This window comes from Schistocerca americana, chromosome 9 (genome assembly GCF_021461395.2).
Source record: "Schistocerca americana isolate TAMUIC-IGC-003095 chromosome 9, iqSchAmer2.1, whole genome shotgun sequence".
NCBI lineage: Eukaryota > Metazoa > Arthropoda > Insecta > Orthoptera > Acrididae > Schistocerca > Schistocerca americana.
The window spans coordinates 209,130,606-209,150,320 of NC_060127.1; the positions used below are offsets into that span (position 1 = coordinate 209,130,606).

General features: G+C 42.1%; 1 protein-coding gene across 1 annotated transcript in view; it reads left to right on the forward strand.

Moving 5' to 3' along the window:
• The window catches only part of LOC124550936 (esterase FE4-like), a 128,007-nt gene that overhangs the window by 14,075 nt on the left and 94,217 nt on the right, over positions 1–19,715 (forward strand). Inside the window, exons 2-3 of the mRNA XM_047125744.1 lie at positions 261–398; positions 3,319–3,475. Of these exons, the coding sequence (XP_046981700.1) occupies positions 261–398; positions 3,319–3,475 (295 nt within the window). The remainder of the gene's footprint in view (positions 1–260; positions 399–3,318; positions 3,476–19,715) is intronic.

Below are 19,715 nucleotides of genomic sequence, written 5' to 3' on the forward strand. Positions count from 1 at the left end.
TGCATGCATCGAGGCCAGACGACGGTGCTACGACAAACTGATTGAATCCATATTGCCAAGCTCTCTGTAAATTTCATGTGATACTGTAATCACTGAATTACCACTGCATACCCTCCCAACCCATGACGTTTAATTTCGTTCCCTCTCCCCTGTGCTACATTTTTCCTTTGAGTTTTCCAAGAGCCTTTGTACCATTAACTTCATAAAATATTTATTGACTGTTAATAATGCCTTAAGAATGTTTTTGACGTGTGTTGCAGCCCCCACAACCTGCTGGCGCCTGGACAGGCGTATTTGATGCCACCAAACAGGGGAACGTCGAGTCACAGCTGAACATCAGCACAGGCAAATACGAGGGGCAGGAGGACTGCCTCTTCATCAATGTCTTCACTCCCAAGGTGAGCAAACGAATACACTGTACTCCTACGTCCTATGTTTCCTCTGTTTCGTGACCGCTAACAGACCACGGGTACAAGATCCACCCACCAAGCAGCCTACTAAAATGGTGGCGAGCAACATCGGCCACTACAGTTTCCCAAATGAAAATGGAAATGAGCATACGGCGTCAGTGGCCGGGAGGTCCAAGTCAGGATGTTCGCCCACCAAATGCAAGTCTTATTGAGTGCTATGCCACATCGGGGAACTTGCGCGTCGAGAATAGGGATGAAATGATGATGAGGACAGCACAACACACAGTTCCTGACCAGAGAAAATCTCCCTCCCCAGCCGGGAATCGAACCCGGGCCGCTGTGTGTGGCATTCCAATGCACTGACCGTTTAGTTATTGGAGTGGACCACAGTTTTCCACATCTATAGTGCATGGTGCATGACCCCAATCTGGGTTTTCTGGACTGAGGACCTTATGGTCAGAAATGAATGATTAGCTCTTTATTGAAATAACTTAAACATTGCAGCAAGCACCTGTTCAAAATGATAGCCTTTAGTCTTAATGCTCCACTTACAGCAGTACACAATAGTCTGCTGCATATTCCCCACTACTACTACAGTCTATTGTATGAAAGTTAAGATGCCAGGGAAGAACAAACATGATTCATGAGGGAGCTATGAGGCCAAAAAGTGTAGAGGCAGACAGAGGTTGGTATACATCCAACAAATACCTCAGAATAAAAGTGCTGCTCTGAGATGAAAAGGTTGGCACTAGAGAGGAAGTCGAGGTTGGCAGCATCAAACGAGTCAAAAGACTGATGACGTAAAAGAAAAGTGAATCGAAGCCAGAGCCATTCTAATCGGTCTTGCTTCTGTTTCTACATAGATTTCATTCCTGAACATCATCATGTAACCTCACAGGAATTAATCAGAGCCAGCAGTTAAGTCATTCTCAGTAGCCTGCATTACTGCTTCGGAGACAGCTGTGTCAGTGTTGCAGTGGAAGCACGACTCTCCTTCATGAGGTCCTCTAGTATGACACCTGGAGAGGTGTGAGCTCCTGCATACTGGAGCAGCTGTCCCCAAAGAAGCAATATGGTCTACTGACAACGACATAACTATGAAAATTAGTTTAGTACATTTCACGAGTATCAGCACTGTACTGTTTATAACATCCTAGCTTCAATAGGAATTGAGATATGGACAAAAGTGTGTTCCTTTAACCCCTACCATAAAGGCTTCCCTGCACGACAGGCATGTTGCAGGGGTGGGAGTAGTGTCAGGCTGCCTTATCGACCTGTTTTGCAAAGCAGCCTATATGTCAGGGACACAATACAGTTCTCCAGCCCCTGATTTGTAGGTTTCTCTGCACTGGAGGCATGTTATTTCGGAGTAATATCGATCTGCTTTATTGCCCTGCTTTCTGTGCCAGCCTGTATGTCAGTTGCAAAATATGGTTTTTAAGCCCCTAATGTCTAAGCTGCCATGTATGACAGATAAGTTGTATTGATAGTATTCACCTGCTTTATCAACCATCAGGAGCTACATGGGCTATGGGCACTGCTGGGGAATGTTGAGATGGTAGAGGAGGGGATGTACAGAGAGATGGGCACAAGAGGGGTTGGATAGAGTGACAGGGGACAGGAGGGGATCGATTGACAGATGGGGTAAAAGAGAAGGGCCAGAGAGAGGGAGGACACGATGGATACTAACAGGGTGAGCAGAAACTGGAGAGAATATGTGTGGAGGAGGAGGAGGAGGAGGAGGAGGAGGAGGAGGAGGAGTTGAGCAGAGAAAAGGAGGAGATGGACAAGGAGAGAGAGGAGGAGGGAGAGATGCAAGAGGCAGGTGGAAGATGTAGTGGAATAGTGAGTAGGTGACAAGGAAGAGAGGGAATGAGGAGGTTAACAGAGAGAGGGAGAGAAGGTATTGGTCTGAGACAGGAGCAGAAAAATATGGTCAGAGAGAGGGGTTGGAGAAGGTGGACAAAGGGAGAGGATGGACGAGATGAAGAGATAGAGAGACTGGGGATGAGGAGGTTAGTGGGAGGATTAGGTCAGCAGAGAGATGGAGGGAGGGTGGAGACAGAGAGGGGGAAGGAAGAGGAGGAATGTGCAAAATATGTGTGACATCTGCACATGGGTGAAGCCATGGGGAAAAGGATACTATACAATGTGTGGTGTCACCGCCAGACACCACACTTGCTAGGTGGTAGCCTTTAAATCGGCCGCGGTCCATTAGTATACGTCGGACCCGCGTGTCGCCACTGTCAGTGATTGCAGACCGAGCGCTGCCACACGGCAGGTCTAGAGAGACGTCCTAGCACTCGCCCCAGTTGTACAGCAGACTTTGCTAGCGATGCTACATTGACAAATACGCTCTCATTTGCCGAGACGATAGTTAGCATAGCCTTCAGCTACGTCATTTGCTACGACCTAGCAAGGCGCCATTACCAGTTATATTGAGATTGTTATCAATGTACCATCTAGAGTGATGTACACCAATTATGGATTAAAGTTAAGTATTCCTGCAACAACTTACCTTATTGGCTATATTAATTACATTGTCCTGTTCCAGACCTCACGCCAGTTTGCGTGAGATTAAACGCGTGCATTTCGGCATCCTCACATAGTGACTTGGCTGTCTTGCCAAGTCACAACACAATGTATGTGAATATTGACTGATAACCTCTACAGACATGCTTAGGGTCCTGATTGTTGCACTCTGCCAACAACATGGCAAATTTAAACAAATTGGAACACATAACTACATTAAAATCTGTAGCCTTTCAGTGGTGCAAAATGAGCCCTCGTTTCGACAATCTGTCCTTTTGTGGTGCATCCATTCCCTTGCTGTCTGCCCAATAACATTTTGAGACTTCTGCAAGGTTCTTCCATGAAGATGATATGAGCTCTTGTTTTTCTCCACCAGCTACCTTCAGAAGGGGCCCGTGGCCTACCCGTCATGTTCTTGATACACGGAGGTGGACTGTCTGCCTTCTCGGGCAATGAAGAGTGGTTCGGGCCAGATCTGCTCATTCAGCATGGCATCGTCATGGTCACGTTCAACTACCGGCTAGGGGTGCTTGGTATGTAGAATAACAATAAAACAATAATCACTCATTCTTTCATCACATGTACCTCTAGAAGTAAGACAAATCACTGGGTAACACTTCTATATCTACATATGGTATAAATTAAAGTTCCCTTGCTCAATTTGTGCCTGTGTATTCAGGCTAATTTCAGGAACTACTGTAGGGCTTTTGATGTGGTTTTCACCAGTGTGTAGACTGATTCACGAGGGAGGTTTGGGTGTATAAGTTGTTAACCCTATGTCAGACAAGTCGTCCAACTGCAGGTACTTAGTGCTACCCATCTGAAGCCAGCAGAGTGTGCCACTAGTCACTATTAAAATGCAACTGAAGTGCTGGAAAATGGGTACATAGCAGACGCGGTGAGGCAATAAGGACACTGTCTGTCATGCTTATCGACTGTTCCCTGATCATTGTGTAAGCAAGAAACCGAAGTACACGAAGTACTGAAGAACACCAATCCAAGTAGAGGCATGATCCATTCCGCACCAGGATATGGATATCTGCATAAAATTGGCAAAAGTCAATCAGACAGATGCGATTGTGAAGCGATTAATACAGCGGATAATATTATGTTACAGGGTTCTCTCAACAGTGATATCAGGGGCAACATCACTGTACACGAGGCACTTCAGCTTGAAATAAGCAACTCTAATTCTTTGGCAGCTATAAGAAACACCCTTAACCAAATAAATCACGGAGAACTTCTAAGGTTCAGGACACAAAGCAATATAAGCAGTGAAGCGTCAGCACACTGAAGGTTACATAGTAAGAACACTGTTATTACCTAATACACACACTAAGGCACAAAAAAAAAACTACGCAGCACGAAGGAATTATTCGAATGGGATGGAAATTGGTAGATGTGATGTACATGTACATACAGACAAATGATTACAATTTCAGAAGAATTGGACGATTTATTGAAAGGAAGGAGGTTCCCAAATTGAGCAACTCAATAATGCTTTGGTTTGTCTATGGCCCTCACACAAGCATTTATTCGGCTCGGTATGAATTACCAGAGTTGTTTGATGTCCTTCTGAGGGATACTGTGCCAAATTCTGTCTGTCTGGTGCAGTAGATGGCCAAAATCCCAGAGGATGTTGGAGGGTCCGGCCCCTAATGCTCCAAACGTTCTCATCTTGGACAGCATGAAGAGAAGCAGTAGAAACTCTCAGCGAATACAGACGTGCATTATCTTCCTGAAATGTAAGCCCTGGATGGATTACTGGCCAGTATGGCTTACCATGAAAGGCAACAAAACGTGGCTTACAAAATCTTCGACGTACCGCTGTGCTGTAAGGGTGAGCAGATGATATGCAAATGGGTCCTTCTATGAAAAAACCATCATTGTCAGGCTGGCGATAGTCAGATTGGTATCCAACCACTGTCCAGCACGTCTCCAGACAGGTCTGTAATATCACTGACTAGCGTAGAATTGTCTTTAGTGATGAGTCCCACTTAGAATAGAGCCCCAACGACCAGCGAATACGTGTCTGGAGGCAACCCAGGAAATGGTGGGATGTCAACCTGTCGTGTACCATACAGCCTGACAACAGGAGATATGGTCAGAGGTGCCTTTTCGTTTCATATCAGAACCCATTTGGTTGTCATCCGCGGTTTTCATACAGCTTAGTGATATGTCGACGATATTCTACGGCCCATTTTATTGCTCTTCGTGGCAAACCACACTGGGCTTACATTTCAACACGATAACGCCCACCTGTGCACAGTAAGAGTTTCTACTGCTTACCTTCATACTTGTCAAACCCTACCTTGGCCAGTAATGTCGGCGGATCTCTTTCAAAATGAGAAGGTTTGGAGTAATATGGGCAGCGCCCTCCAATCAGCTTTGGGATCTTGACGACCTGACACGCCAGTTGGGCAAAATTTGGCACGATATCCCTTGGGAGGACATCCAACAACTGCATCAATCAAAACTACGCAAATAACTGTTTGCATAAGGGCCACAGGTGAACCAACATGCTACTGAGTTCCTTAATTTGTGAAGCTCAATTTTTTAAAAATTGTAATGAGTTTTTGCCGGTAAATGTTGAAACATCCCCTTAGAAAAATTATACATGACTGTGCTTAAACTGACATACAATATTTTTAGCGCAACGCAATCTGACTTTCAAAAATCCCTACAAAATAATGGCCCTGACTAACATTAACCTATACGTTTCACAAATCACTTACCTCACACAAATCTTGGTTACTCGAACTACTGCAATACAGCGAGCGCCACTACTGCCAGCTAAATAAAAGATTCAAACTACGGAAGGCACTAACTACTGATAGGCATAGTTAGCAAACGAAAGATTTTAATATAGAACAAACAATGTATTTACCTTAATAGTCATCAAAAGTCATAATATCTATAGCAGTTCATGACATCCAGTCTTACAAATTTCCAAACTCCGCCATTTCTCTCCCCACATCCACCATTGCTGGTGGCTCACCTCCAACTGCGCAACGCTACGCGCTGTTAACACCCAGCTGCCCAACACTACAATGGCAGACAACAACGCAAACTAGCCACAGACTGCACACAGCACAGCCAGTGATTTTCATACAGAGCGCTACGTGGCGTTACCAATAAGAAAACCTAAATAGCCTACTTACATAGCCCCCATGCTCCCCACAAAAAATTTTACAAATTGTTTTGGGCAGTGGCCAATAATGATTTGTTACAATTTTTCATAATTACAATAACAAAGATATCAAATGCACACACTTATTGATACAATGTTGGTCAAAAGCTAAAATTTTCTCACAGTCCCATAAAGACAGTCCTGATCGTTCATAGCAGTAAAATAGCAGTGTTTTTCTCAAAGTCTGAGCTGTAAAAGAAAATGCACACGGAAGTAGTGGATTTCCATGCAGTCTTGAAGAAGTAGTGTTGTCCTACCAACGGAAAGACAGTGCTGACTCTTGACATGCAGACAGGTAATAGGCCACAACAGAGCAAACCTATAGGAGAGTCAGTCGAAGTTTTGAAGAATACTGGTAGGTAGGTCATCACAGAGCAGACCCACTGTAGTCCTGGTAGAGATTGTGATATTGGTGGGCCACCAGAGATGTAGACCCACTGCAGTCCTTGTAGAAATAATGGTATTGGTGGACCACCAGAGATGCAGACCCACTGTAGTCCTTGTAGAGACCGCCAGCAGCCATCTGTTGCGACTGTGCAGGTGCACAATCACCATCGAAGAGTCTTACAGAGAATATAGCAAGTCCATAAACCATCACTTGTGCACGCACAAAGTTTTTGGAATTGTCCTTAGAAGTCTTGCAGAGAATATAGCAAGTCCATAAACCACCACTTGTGCACTCACCAAAAATTTTTTTTTGAAATGTCCTTAGAACCAGCAATGCTGTTATCCAGTCCTTTGCTGAATTACCAAGACACGTGCAAGCACTAACAGTCCCAGCTTCTCACATACTGTGCATATATTATGACCAACAGAAACGTGTGCAGTGAAATGTAACTTACAAGTTACTTAATTTGATGAACTGGTGTCAATTACAATTTTATAACATGAGAATACAATAACAAAGGTACAAAATACATCATTAAATAACATAACAATACAGATAACATTTGTAGTAAAACAGGCTTTACCAAAGAATAGAAATAAACATGTACATCAGTGTTACAAGAATTATGACATAAGTACATACATAAAAGATCAGAATAACTTTTGAAACATCAACTTCACACATGAGCATTAAAACAAAACAGAATAAATAATGTCTAAACATCTTTACAAAGTAAATAACACATTATTAGAAAAATTCTACAACATATCTCTTATCAGATAAACACATAAAGACAGGAAGAACATAAATACACAAGGGTACACAAACACATAGTGGGATATCACAAGGAAAGGACAGGGTTTGTTTTACTGCAGTATTTTGCAAACAAAACTGTCTTTACTTCTTGGAGATCTCCCTTCATTCATCATTATTCCCAAAAAGTCCTATCTATACCTCCTTTCTGTATTCTGACCATATTTCTTTCAAAATAATTATTGCTCATTGTACAATAATCATTTTGGCCCAAATCTTTTTCATATAACTTCTCAGTGCATTCTTTCCCTATTCTCCATAGTTAGGTCCTTATATAGTCTACCCCCTCTTAAGCTAACTTAAATCTACTGAGCTCAGATATATATATACTAAGGGACGAGGCAATGCAGCAGCACAAAACAATTAATGCAAACAGCAATGACAAAAAAATGCAAATTGGCAAAGCTAGCAGCAGTAAATCTAAATTTGCGGAGCAAATGCAACATTATCACTAATATGAGCCAATGTGCAGCAAAAAGAAAAATAAATCAGTAGTAAAACTGGCTTCACAGAGTAATACAAAGTGAAATTTAGTAGCACTATGCCTGGCAAGCAGCAACAGCAAATGCAATAACTTATACCTAAACATGACGAAGCTCAAGCAGAAAAAATAGTACACTAAAGACAACAATGCAGATAAGGGAAATGTCTATTCACATCTTAATATCTATGTCATTAAAGTGGTGCACCACAAGACGTTATTCTACCAAAAAATTTACCAAGTAGTTGAAAAGAAAATTATGTATGCAGTTATTGTATTAATCCCTTCTTATTGTTCTTTCCATTCCAAATGCTCCTTTTTCGAAGAGTGTGGATCATAAAATTATTATTTAATAGATCTGTTGGCAGAAAGTGTTCACATTAGCAAATGCATTTAATTTTATTTTATAAAACCAATGTTGCAACACAGCTGGAAACCAGATATCAAATGAAATAAGCTTCTAAGTACAAAGTAAAGCATAAAAATATCATTCAATAGTCATGTGGCATTTCATAAGTTAGTAGAAATTCTCTCAACTCTCGTAGAAAGACGCTTGTCATAATGAGGTGTGCAGATGTAAGTATCTTTCCAAGTAATGAGCGTGTCGTATTTCGATGCTTTCTAGAAAGGAATGTCAATAGCGAGGTTAATGGCCTTTCCTTTTTTTTCACCTGTGCCTCTGAAAGGCACACACTAATGGCTTTTTCCCAGGCGACCGTCGTACAGCTGGGTGCTTACAGTGACCTATCTTCCTTACCGAAATATTTACGACATCGGTTTCCGCTACAGTGACAGTATGATACAAATAAAATTTCACAGGTCGAAATATTTGCGTTACAAATCTGTAGGAACAAAATCCTATAAATATAACAGTGTCCAAAAAATATTCGCCAGCATTGTGATACATTCACATATTTACACACATTTCATAACTCTTAAAGTACAATTCGTGGTTTCCAACATCCTTTTCATAAGTCAGAGTCCCTAACCACTACTCATTATTCCTTACCTTATTAGACATATACATATTCGTCGACAATTCTTCAATATTTCATCATAACAAATACATAGCATAATCAAATTCCTCATATAGCATCAGCTTATTGGTCATAAACATACCTCAACAGCATAATACACATCATCATCGTAATAATAACATCATAACAGATCAATCACATTTCAGAATCGTTGCAGCTTCTTTCAATAACTTCAAGACCTTCAATAAAGTCATCTACCTCAAACGTACTTCAAAAATCATGATCCCTTACCAAATACATCATTCAAAGCTCTCGTAGTATCACAATGGTTCCAAAAAATATGAACAGTTCACAAAGTACAGACAAAATACAATTTTGTAAGTGTGAAGTTATCCAACAGTGTAATTGCGTAAACATTTGTCACTGACGTAGTAAAAAATAATGTTTTTTTCTCTCAGTTAAATGATCAGACAGCTGTGTAATTTATGTGTTAAGGAAATATGGTACCGATGTGTAAAGTTGTATAAGCAAATACCATATTAGCTATGGTTCCTTGTGCTTGCCAAACACATGGTACACAAAGTAGGTGTGTACCCCCTGAGGATTAATGTAATTATACCCTCAGGTGTTACAGATTACAGCAATGGAATGAAATGTATCACAGAAAACTTTCTTTCTAATTCAAAAATCTTGAAAAATAAATGGTTTAAGTACAAAATTAATCACTCAAATGCATGTCCAATAGCGCTAAATGTGCGTCTTGCTGTAAGATAATTCTGTGGAAGTGTCGTAGTTATCGTCCTCTGTAAGCAAAGTTCTGCTGAAGTCAACGTACTTACCTCATCATAAACGAAAGTGAAATGCTTTGCATATAGATATCGTAGTTATTACGTACCTTACCGTGATCAAGAAAGTACTGTGCTGTGACGTAGTGTTGTGTTACGGAAAAGGCTGTCTCATTGTAGCTATACCACAAAAGTTACTACTAAAACATGTTTTCCTTTCCAAAAGAATTCAGAAAAACTGTGCAGATATAAAACAGAAACACCGCAAAAGCAAAATTGCAAATTGTCACTCATTAGTAGCATCGTGATAAGATCGTGTAGCTGTCACATAAACTAATCACTGTGTCATCTGGTATCTCGCAGAAAGTACTTTAAATCCAGAATGTATTTTCAAGTAAACCAAAATGTTGCGTTAAAATCTCATTAGCAGTACCGGTATATGTTCTAAGTATGTAAGCCTGATAGTCGTTACGTAATCGTGCAACTGACAAGCAAGAATGTACAAATAACAACATTGTGTCGTCTGTTCACTATAACAATGCATTCGCAATTTCTGTTTAAATAAGTTCTCTTGCTTCTTGACTGGATATTTAACTTCAAACATTGTTGCATGTTAACAGATTCTAAGTCTGACAAAGCATACTAGTAATGTAAAGTGAAAAATTCTATAGCAAAGACTAAGTTCAAAAAAAAAAAAGATTATCTCTCAATAAACGGTTTTACATGTAAATGTGGTGCAATATTTTACTCTTCATAGTACTCAGAGTTTCAACTTGAACGCAATTATCATGCGGTATACGTCGGTAAAGAATACTGGAATTTTTCTCAAGGTTAGCGTCTATGTTATTTTTCTCTGAGCCAGCCGGCGCACGCGGCTGCCTGCGGTGCGAGTCATTGTCTGTCTCTTTGTTGGCGCGTCGCTATTAGGATTAGGAGACCTAACTTCTACAAATTCACCTTGTCGAGAGGGCCCAACCCTGTTTGAATCTCGCCAGATGTGATGAAATTCAGGTCTGTCGTAATGATTATATCGTCTGTCGTCATGTCGGTAATTTCTGCAGTTTCTTTCTTGTCGGTCGCGTGGTGGAGAATTTCTCCCTGAATCGTAACTGCATGCTGGACCGTTTCGTCTAACTGTTGCTGTGTTTGTCTCTGGTGTTGTTCCATTGCGTCTAACTTTTGAAGATTTTGTTCCATTGTGTCTAATTTTTGAAGATTTTGTTCCATTGTGTCTAACTTTTGAAGCTTTTGTCCCATTTGTTGCATTAATTGTAATAACAATGCAATGGTGTCTGAAACATGTTCCTCAGTGCTATTCGGCAATGCATTTGAACCGGCAATATTCGCATTTTGAAAAGCAGAAAATGTGTCTTGACTTATTTGAGAAAACGGTGAGGACCCAAAACCTGAATCTACAGTATTTGCGAGATTGTGTCCTGTCATTTCGGATTCCTGAGGCGAGCTATTGCCGACCGATCGATCGATTATGCTTCCCTGTTCACTAATTGTTTCACTGCCTATACCATTATTTGCAGCCCGCTCCATTTCCCTATGCACAATTACCAAATTACTACTTTGAACATTAGTTAATTCACTACACGGTGGCGCTAGCACACTGCTTTTGTCTTCACTGTCATTTCTCAGTTTACTTTGGAGCCTAGTATTACGTTTTTCACACGCCATTATTGTCACAATATTTCACATGATAACACAGAAAAGCACAATTTGAAGATCAAAATAAGAAAACACATTAACATAGCATTGAAAATAATATCTCGTTAATTGCAAGCGCAGCTGCGAAATACTTGGTGCAAATCTACATGCATGCCACAACTGTTTTACTGTAGAAGAATGAAAACTGCAACTACAAAGGAAATTCTCTCTACAATTACGCGCTATCAATAAACAAAGGCTGCACTAATTGCACAAACTACAAGAAAAAATCAGAAGATTCCAGTGAGGTATCCTCGGCTAAGGGTCGACATATCAAACGTCCCCTTAGAAAAATTAATGAATTACTGTGCTGATAAACCTCTTACATTATTTTATTTTCAAACAGCTGAGCAGAACTGAACGTACTTAGACATTTCGCTCTTTACCTATTCTGATCAACACTAAACTGTCACACAATATTTTTAGCGCAACGCAATCTGACTTTCAAAAATCCCTACAAAAGAATGACCCTGACTAACATTAACCTATACCTTTCACAAATCACTTACCTCACACAAATCTTGGTTACTCGAACTACTGCAATACAGCGAGCGCCACTACTGCCAGCTAAACAAAAGATTCAAACTACGGAAGTAAACAAAAGATTCAAACTACGGAAGGCACTAACTGCTGATAGGCATAGTTAGCAAATGAAATATTTTAATAGAGAACAAACACTGTATTTACCTTAATAGTCATCAAAAGTCATAATATATATAGCAGTTCATGACATCCAGTCTCACAAATTTCAAAACTCCGCCATTTATCTCCCCACATCCACCACTGCTGGCGGCTCACCTCCAACTGCGCAACGCTACGCGCTGTTAACATCCAGCTGCCCAACACTACAATGGTAGACAACAGTGCAAACTAGACACAGACTGCACACAGCACAGCCAGTGATTTTCATACAGAGCGCTACGTGGCGTTACCAATAAGAAAACCTAAATAGCCTACTTACAATGTACCGGTGATCAAAAAGTCAGTATAAATTTGAAAACTGAATAAATCACGGAATAATGCTGATAGAGAGGTACAAATTGACACACATGCTTGGAATGACATGGGGTTCTATAAGAAGAAAAAAAAATACAAACGTCCAAAAAATGTCCGACAGATGCCGTTTCATCTATCCAGAACAGCAATAATTAGCATAACAAAGTAAGGCAAAGCAAAGCTGATGTTCTTTACAGGAAATGCTCAATATGTCCACCATGATACCTCAACAATAGCTGTAGTCGAGGAATAATGTTGTGAAAAGCACTGTAAAGCATGTCCGGAGTTATGGTGAGGCACTGGCGTCGGATGTCGTCTTTCAGCATCCCTAGAGATGTCGGTCGATCACGATACACTTGCGACTTCAGGTAACCCCAAAGCCAATAATCGCACGGACTGAGATCTGGGGACCTGGAAGGCCAAGCAAGACAAAAGTGGCGGCTGAGCACACGATCATCACCAAACGACGTGCACAAGAGATCTTTCACGCGTCTAGCAATTTGGGGTTCTAATAAAACCCCATGTCATTCCAAGCATGTGTGTCAATTTTTACCTATCTACATTATTCCGTGGTTTATTAAGTTTTCAAATTTATACTGACTTTATGATCACCCGGTATACCTCATCTACCGATTTCCGTCCCATTCGGATAATTGCTTCTGGCGGCGTCGTCTTCCTTTTTTTTTTGTTTTTTTCCCCCTGAGAGTGTATTTAACACATATGGGGTGTTCAAAAAGTCTCTCCACAGTGCCGCATGATTGTTAGCGCGCGTGCCGCATGATTGTTCGCCTGCCATGGTTACTTCCCTTCAAGTGGACTCTCCCAGCATTCCACTGTTTCGTTTATCTCAGCCAGCGTCAGTAGTATCTTTGGTGTGTGTCGTTACGTGTTGGCGTGAACGTTTAAGTTTAGTTTCTTTGTTCGTTTGTTTCGTTTTTGTCAGTGTTAAAATGCTAACCATTGACGAACGTGTGCTTTTAGTCGAATAAGTGCTCAAACATTTAATTCAGTTTCCCTGGAGACAAAACTCCCACATCGCGATACTGTGCGAGATTTGATCAACAAATTTCGAAGTACGGGTTCAGTGATAGATGCACCGAGAGGTGGTCGCCCTATCGTTTTGTCCGAGGATGAACTACTCGATATTTCCGATAAAATGTCCATGAGTCCGAACAAGTGAGTAAGAAAACTCGTCCAGGAAACCGATGTTAGTGTCGGAACGGCCCACACAGCTGTAAGGAAAATATTAGAACTTTTCCTATACAAAGTGACTGTCGTGCAAGAACTGAAAATGCTGATCATGGCAAGTGACTGCATTACTGTCAACGGTTCAAAAATTTCGTTCAACAAAATGGAAGGGATATTCTTAATGGAACGTTTTTCACTGATGAGGTGTGGTTTCATTTATCCGGGTACATGAACTCGCAAAATTGTCGTATGTGCAGTACTGGAAATCCATTGTGTATTCATGACGAACCACTTCATTCTGTGAAAATACGAGTTTGGATTGCAATTTCTAGACGTCGGATTGTGGATCCCATATTTTCTTCAACGAAACAGTAAACGCACAACGATACTGCAGTGACATTCTGTACCCATTCAGAGGAGAACTTGTGTTAAGTGAAATACTGAACGGTTATTTCCAACAAGATGGTGCAACCGCGCATACAGCTCGCGTTTCAATGTCACTACTTGCTGATGTTTTTGGTGATCGCATAATTTCAGAGGCCACTGACCTAACACCACCTGATTTTTTCTTCTGGGGTGCAGCGAAAGCAACTGTCTATAAAAACCGTCTTAAATCCATCGATGAATTGAAAACTGCAATATCCACTTTCACTGCTTCTGTTACAAAAGAAATGTTACAACTAGTGTTTGTAAACATGATCATACGAATTGAGTTGTGTATTCAACAACTGGGGGGGGGGGGGGGGGGGAGGGGCACTTTAAACATTTAATGTGAAAATCTGTAAGTAAAAATTAATATTCAATAAATTAATAACTTATATTTTACTTAGTTTCATTTCGGTATATTCATTGCGGGTAACAATCATACGGCACTGCGGAGAGACTTTTTGAACACCCCGGACATTGATCCTTGTCCTTTGTATCTTGGATTACAGCGTGTAGTTTAAGTATGTATGTTATTTATTGTTGCTGTAGACATATTGTGATGGTATGCATCATTTCCGTGTGTTGTTCATGCAGTAGACCATATGACAAAATTTCTGGTAACCATACGAAGCGCTGCGACTCAAATTCTGCCGAGAACCGTAACAACGTAGGGATTTATTTAGAGAACAAAAATATTGTTAGCAGGTAGAACAGAGAGTTCTGTGACTGAAGTTTATCACGACCGTTGTGGAGCCAATGTCTAACACACTTCGCGTAATAGTTAGTTTTAAGGTACAAAGTGTACAACTTGGCTTCCGCTGTTTGCCGATAGGTAAGTAGCGGTCAAAAGAAACAGGTCGCAGACGTCAGGCAGTTGGCTTGGACCTCGGTCAACATAACCTCATTCAAACATTTGTGTCTGCATCAAAAGGTTGTTCTTGAATGAAAATGTCAGTTTACGAGCCTAATTCTCGTCGTTTGCGGGAGGTGTTACTGTTTTGTTGCATTAATGAAGAAACCAGCTGCTGAGTCTCATCGAATGCTCTCAGGCACGTACGGTAAGGACGCTGTCAGTGAAAGAACGTGTCGTGAGTGGTTTCAACGCTTCGAGAAAAGTGATTTTAACGTCGTAGACCAGCATAGCGGTGGAAGAGAGAATGTTTTCGAAGATGCAGAACTGGAGACATTGCTGAGTGAAGACTCTCGTCAAACTCAAGAAGAATTGGCACGATTAGCGGGAGTGACACAGCAAGCCATTTCAAAACGTCTCGAGGCTATGGGCAGAATTGAGAGAGAAGGAACTTGAGTCCAGTGTAAGCTGAAACCAAGAGACGTTGAACAGCGTTCGTGTGTTTGTGAACAGTTGCTTCAGAGGCAAAAACGGAAGGGATTTCTGCATCGCATTGTGACAGGGGACGAAAAATCGGTTCATTAGATAACCCTAAATGCAAAAAATCATGGGCATATCCTGGCCATGCTTCCACGTCGACTACCAAACCGAATATTAACGGCTCCAAGATCATGCTCTGCATTTAGTGGGACCAGCTCGGCATCGTGTTCTATGAGGTGTTAAAACCAAGTGAAACAATCACAGGTGCTAGTTATCGAACGCAATTAATACGTCTGAGCAGAGCATTGAAAGAAAAAGGCCGCAATACAGCGAGAGGCACGGTAAAGGGATTTTGCAGCACGACAACGATCGACCCCACGTCGCAAAAGAGGTCGAAACGTTGAAATGGGAAGTCACACCCCACCCGCCGTATTCTCCAGACATTGCTCCCTCTGACTATCACCTGTCTAGATCAATGGCGCACGGCCTGGCTGACCAACACTTCCGATCTCATGAAGAAGTCACAAATTGGATCGATTTGTGGATCGCTTCAAAAGATGAACAATTTTTTCGACGCTGGATTCGTACAAAGGCCGAAAGATCGGAGAAAGTAGTGACCAGCGATGGAAAATATTTTGAATGATACATGTGTAACCAATTTGTTTCATCAAAGACTCAAATGTTGGTGAAAAAACGGCGGAAGCAAAGTTGTACAGCTTGTATAATTGTCGGACTCTGTGTTATCTATTTTCAGTCATTAGCCTGCTTCGCACTATTGGTGTTATACTAAGCTCAAAATACGATAAACATGTAAATCTAATACGTTATCTACTAATACAGGGTGGCGCAGATGAGAGTAGTCCGTGTCAGTATAAAGGATATAACCTACAGTGAAATTACAGAAACGAAGAACTGAAATGAACTTACCACTTATTTAGAATAAAAAACACAGTGAAAAATACATTTATAGAAGATGTTGAGAGTGACTCCTTGTAACATCAATAGGGAGCTGTGCACATTTAATCATATTCAGATACACCCGGCGTAAAGTTCGGATATGGCTCAAATGGCTCTGAGTACTATGGGACTCAACTGCTGTGGTCATAAGTCCCCTAGAACTTAGAACTACTTAAACCTAACTAACCTAAGGACATCACACACATCCATGCCCGAGGCAGGATTCGAACCTGAGACCGTAGCGGTCGTGCGGTTCCAGACTGTAGCGCCTTTAACCGCTCGGCCACTCCGGCCGGCAAGTTCGGATATCAGTGGCAGCAATTCACGGCTGATGTTGCCTTTCAGTGAAGTATTGGGTATAGATTTATTTCATAGATCGTGTTCCTCAAATGTCCCTGCAACTGAAAATCACATGTTGCTACGTCCGACGAATGTGGTGGCCATAAATGTTTACTGGCATTTCGATCCTACATCTACATCTACATTTATACTCCGCAAGTCACTCAACGGTGTGTCGCGGAGGGCACTTTACGTGCCACTGTCATTACCTCCCTTTCCTTTTCCACTCGCGTATGGTTCACGGGAAGAACGACTGCCGGAAAGCCTCCGTGCGCGCTCGAATCTCTCTAATTTTACGTCCGTGATCTCCTCGGGAGGTATAAGCAGGGGGAAGCAATATATTCGATACCTCATCCAGAAACGCACCCTCGAAACATGGACAGCAAGCTACACCGCGATGCAGAGCGCCTCTCTTGCAGAGTCTGTCACTCGAGTTTGCTAAACATCTCCGTAACGCTATCACGGTTACCAAATAACCCTGTGACGAAACGCGCCGCTCTTCTTTGGATCTTCTCTATCTCCTGCGTCAACCCAATCTGGTACGGATCCCACACTGATGAGCAATACTCAAGTATAGGTCGAACGAGTGTTTTGTAAGCCACCTCCTTTGTTGATGGACCACATTTTCTAAGGACTCTCCCAATGAATCTCAACCTGGCACCCGCCTTACCAACAATTAATTTTATATGATCATTCCACTTCAAATCGCTCCCAGATATTTTACAGAAGTAACTGCTACCAGTGTTTGTTCCGCTATCATATAATCATACAATAAAGGATCCTTCTTTCTATGTATTCGCAATACATTACATTTGTCTATGTTACGGTTCAGTAGCCACTTCCTGCCCCAAGTGCCTATCCGCTGCAGATCTTCCTGCATTTCGGTGCAATTTTCTAATGCTGCAACTTCTCCTCAGTGAAGACATCGTCGACTCGTTCCAGGGATACGTTAGGCGTGCAGTATGTTGTCCCACCTTGTTGTAAGAAGCAGTATTCAGTGAGCTGAGCATAAAATGTATCAAAAATTTCTTTATATGCAACCGTGTCAAAAAAATATAGGTCTAATGTTGCTCGTTACAACGCACCAAACGCCGATTATTTCGTCATAGAGTGGTTGCTGACACACAATGCTAGGGTTCTCGGTTGCCCAGTACTTCGTGTTCTACGAATTCACATGACTAGAAAGATGAAACCATCACTCATTATGTGATGGAAATACTCAGATATGCTGGTGAGTTTTTCACCAGGGTGCCTCTTCGAGTCAGTTGAGCTTACTGCGCAGAAATGTGACGAGAAGACGACCGACCTTTTCAAGCACATTCTGACCTCCACGTATTTTCTCTTTCTATGAACAAACAGAAGGAGTCGGAATGACGAGCCCACTCTAGCCTGTGGTCGTGAATTTCTATATGGAGTACTTCGAGGAGGAAGCTTTGGCGTCATCCAAATGGAAACCTACTTGTTTTCTACGTTACGTGGATGACACGTTCCTGCTCGAGCCCCATGGAAGGGACAAGCTCGTAGACTTCCTTAGACACCTCAACGCCATACTCCCGAACATCAAAATCACTATGGAGGCCGAAGCAGAAGGAAGATTACCATTCCTGAACATCATGCTCGTAAGAAGAGCGGATGGCACCCAAGGCCATGGGCTGTACAGGAAGAAAACGCACACCGACCTCTATTTGCAAGCAGATAGCTGCCACCACCCTGCGCAGAGAAATGCGGTGCTAAAAACACTGGTGCACAGGGCGCGCACCATCTCTGATGCAGAGATTCTGCCCAAAGAGCTGGAACACCTAGAAACTGTATTCCGGAAAAACGGCTACTCGGAATGGCAGATGAGACGCGCTCTCCACCCCACCTCTACAGTACAGCGTGTGGAGACGGAAGAAGTCACGGAGAAAGAGATAGCCACTGCCTATACAGGGTATTACAAAAAGGTACGGCCAAACTTTCAGGACACATTCCTCACACACAAAGAAAGAAAATATGTGGACACGTGGCCGGAAACGCTTACTTTCCATGTTAGAGCTCATTTAATTACTTCTCTTCAAATCACATTAATCATGGAATGGAAACACACAGCAACAGAACGTACCAGCGTGACTTCAAACACTTTCTTACAGGAAATGTTCAAAATGTCCGGTTGAGGTCAGGAGAGCGTGGAGGCCACGCAATTCGTCCGCCTCTACAAATCCATTAGTCACCTAATCTGTTGTTGAGAAGCGTACGAACATTTCGACTGAAATGTGCAGGAGCTCCATCGTGCATGAACCACATGTTGTGTCGTACTTGTAGAGGCACATGTCCTAGCATCACAGGTAGAGTATCCCGTATGAAATCATGATAACGTGCTCCATTGAGCGTAGGTGGAAGAACATGGGGCCCAATCAAGACATCACCACAGAAAACCTGTGTTGATGACGCGATTGCACAATTGCGTGTGGATTCTCGTCCGCCCACACATGTTGATTGTGAAAATTTACAATTTGATCACGTTGGAATGAAGCCTCATCCGTAAAGAGAACATCTGCACTGAAATGAGGATTGACACATTGTTGGATGAACCATTTGCAGACACACGCTGTACATGGTAAGTAAACAACTGGTTCTCCCGTAGCACTCTCCATACAGTGACGTGGACAACGTTACCTTGTACAGCAGCAACTTCTCTGACGCTGACATTAGGGTTATCGTCAACTGCACGAACAATTGCCTCGTCCATTGCAGGTGTCCTCGTCGTTCTAGGTCTTCCCCAGTCGCGAGTCATAGGCTGGAATGTTCCGTGCTCCTTAAGACGCCGATCAATTGCTTCGAACGTCTTCCCGTCGGGACACCTTCGTTCTGGAAATCTGTCTCGATACGAACGTACCACGCCACGGCTATTGCCCCGTGCTAATCCATACATCAAATGGACATCTGCCAACTCCGCATTTGTAAACATTGCACTGACTGCAAAACCACGTTTGTGATGATCACTAACCTGTTGATGCCACGTACTGATGTGCTTGATGCTAGTACTGTAGAGCAATGAGTCGCATGTCAACACAAGCACCCAAGTCAACATTACCTTCCTTCAATTGGGCCAACTGGCGGTGAATCGAGGAAGTATAGTATATACTGACGAAACTAAAATGAGCTCTAACATGGAAATTAAGCGTTTCCGGACACATGTCTGTTGTGGTTG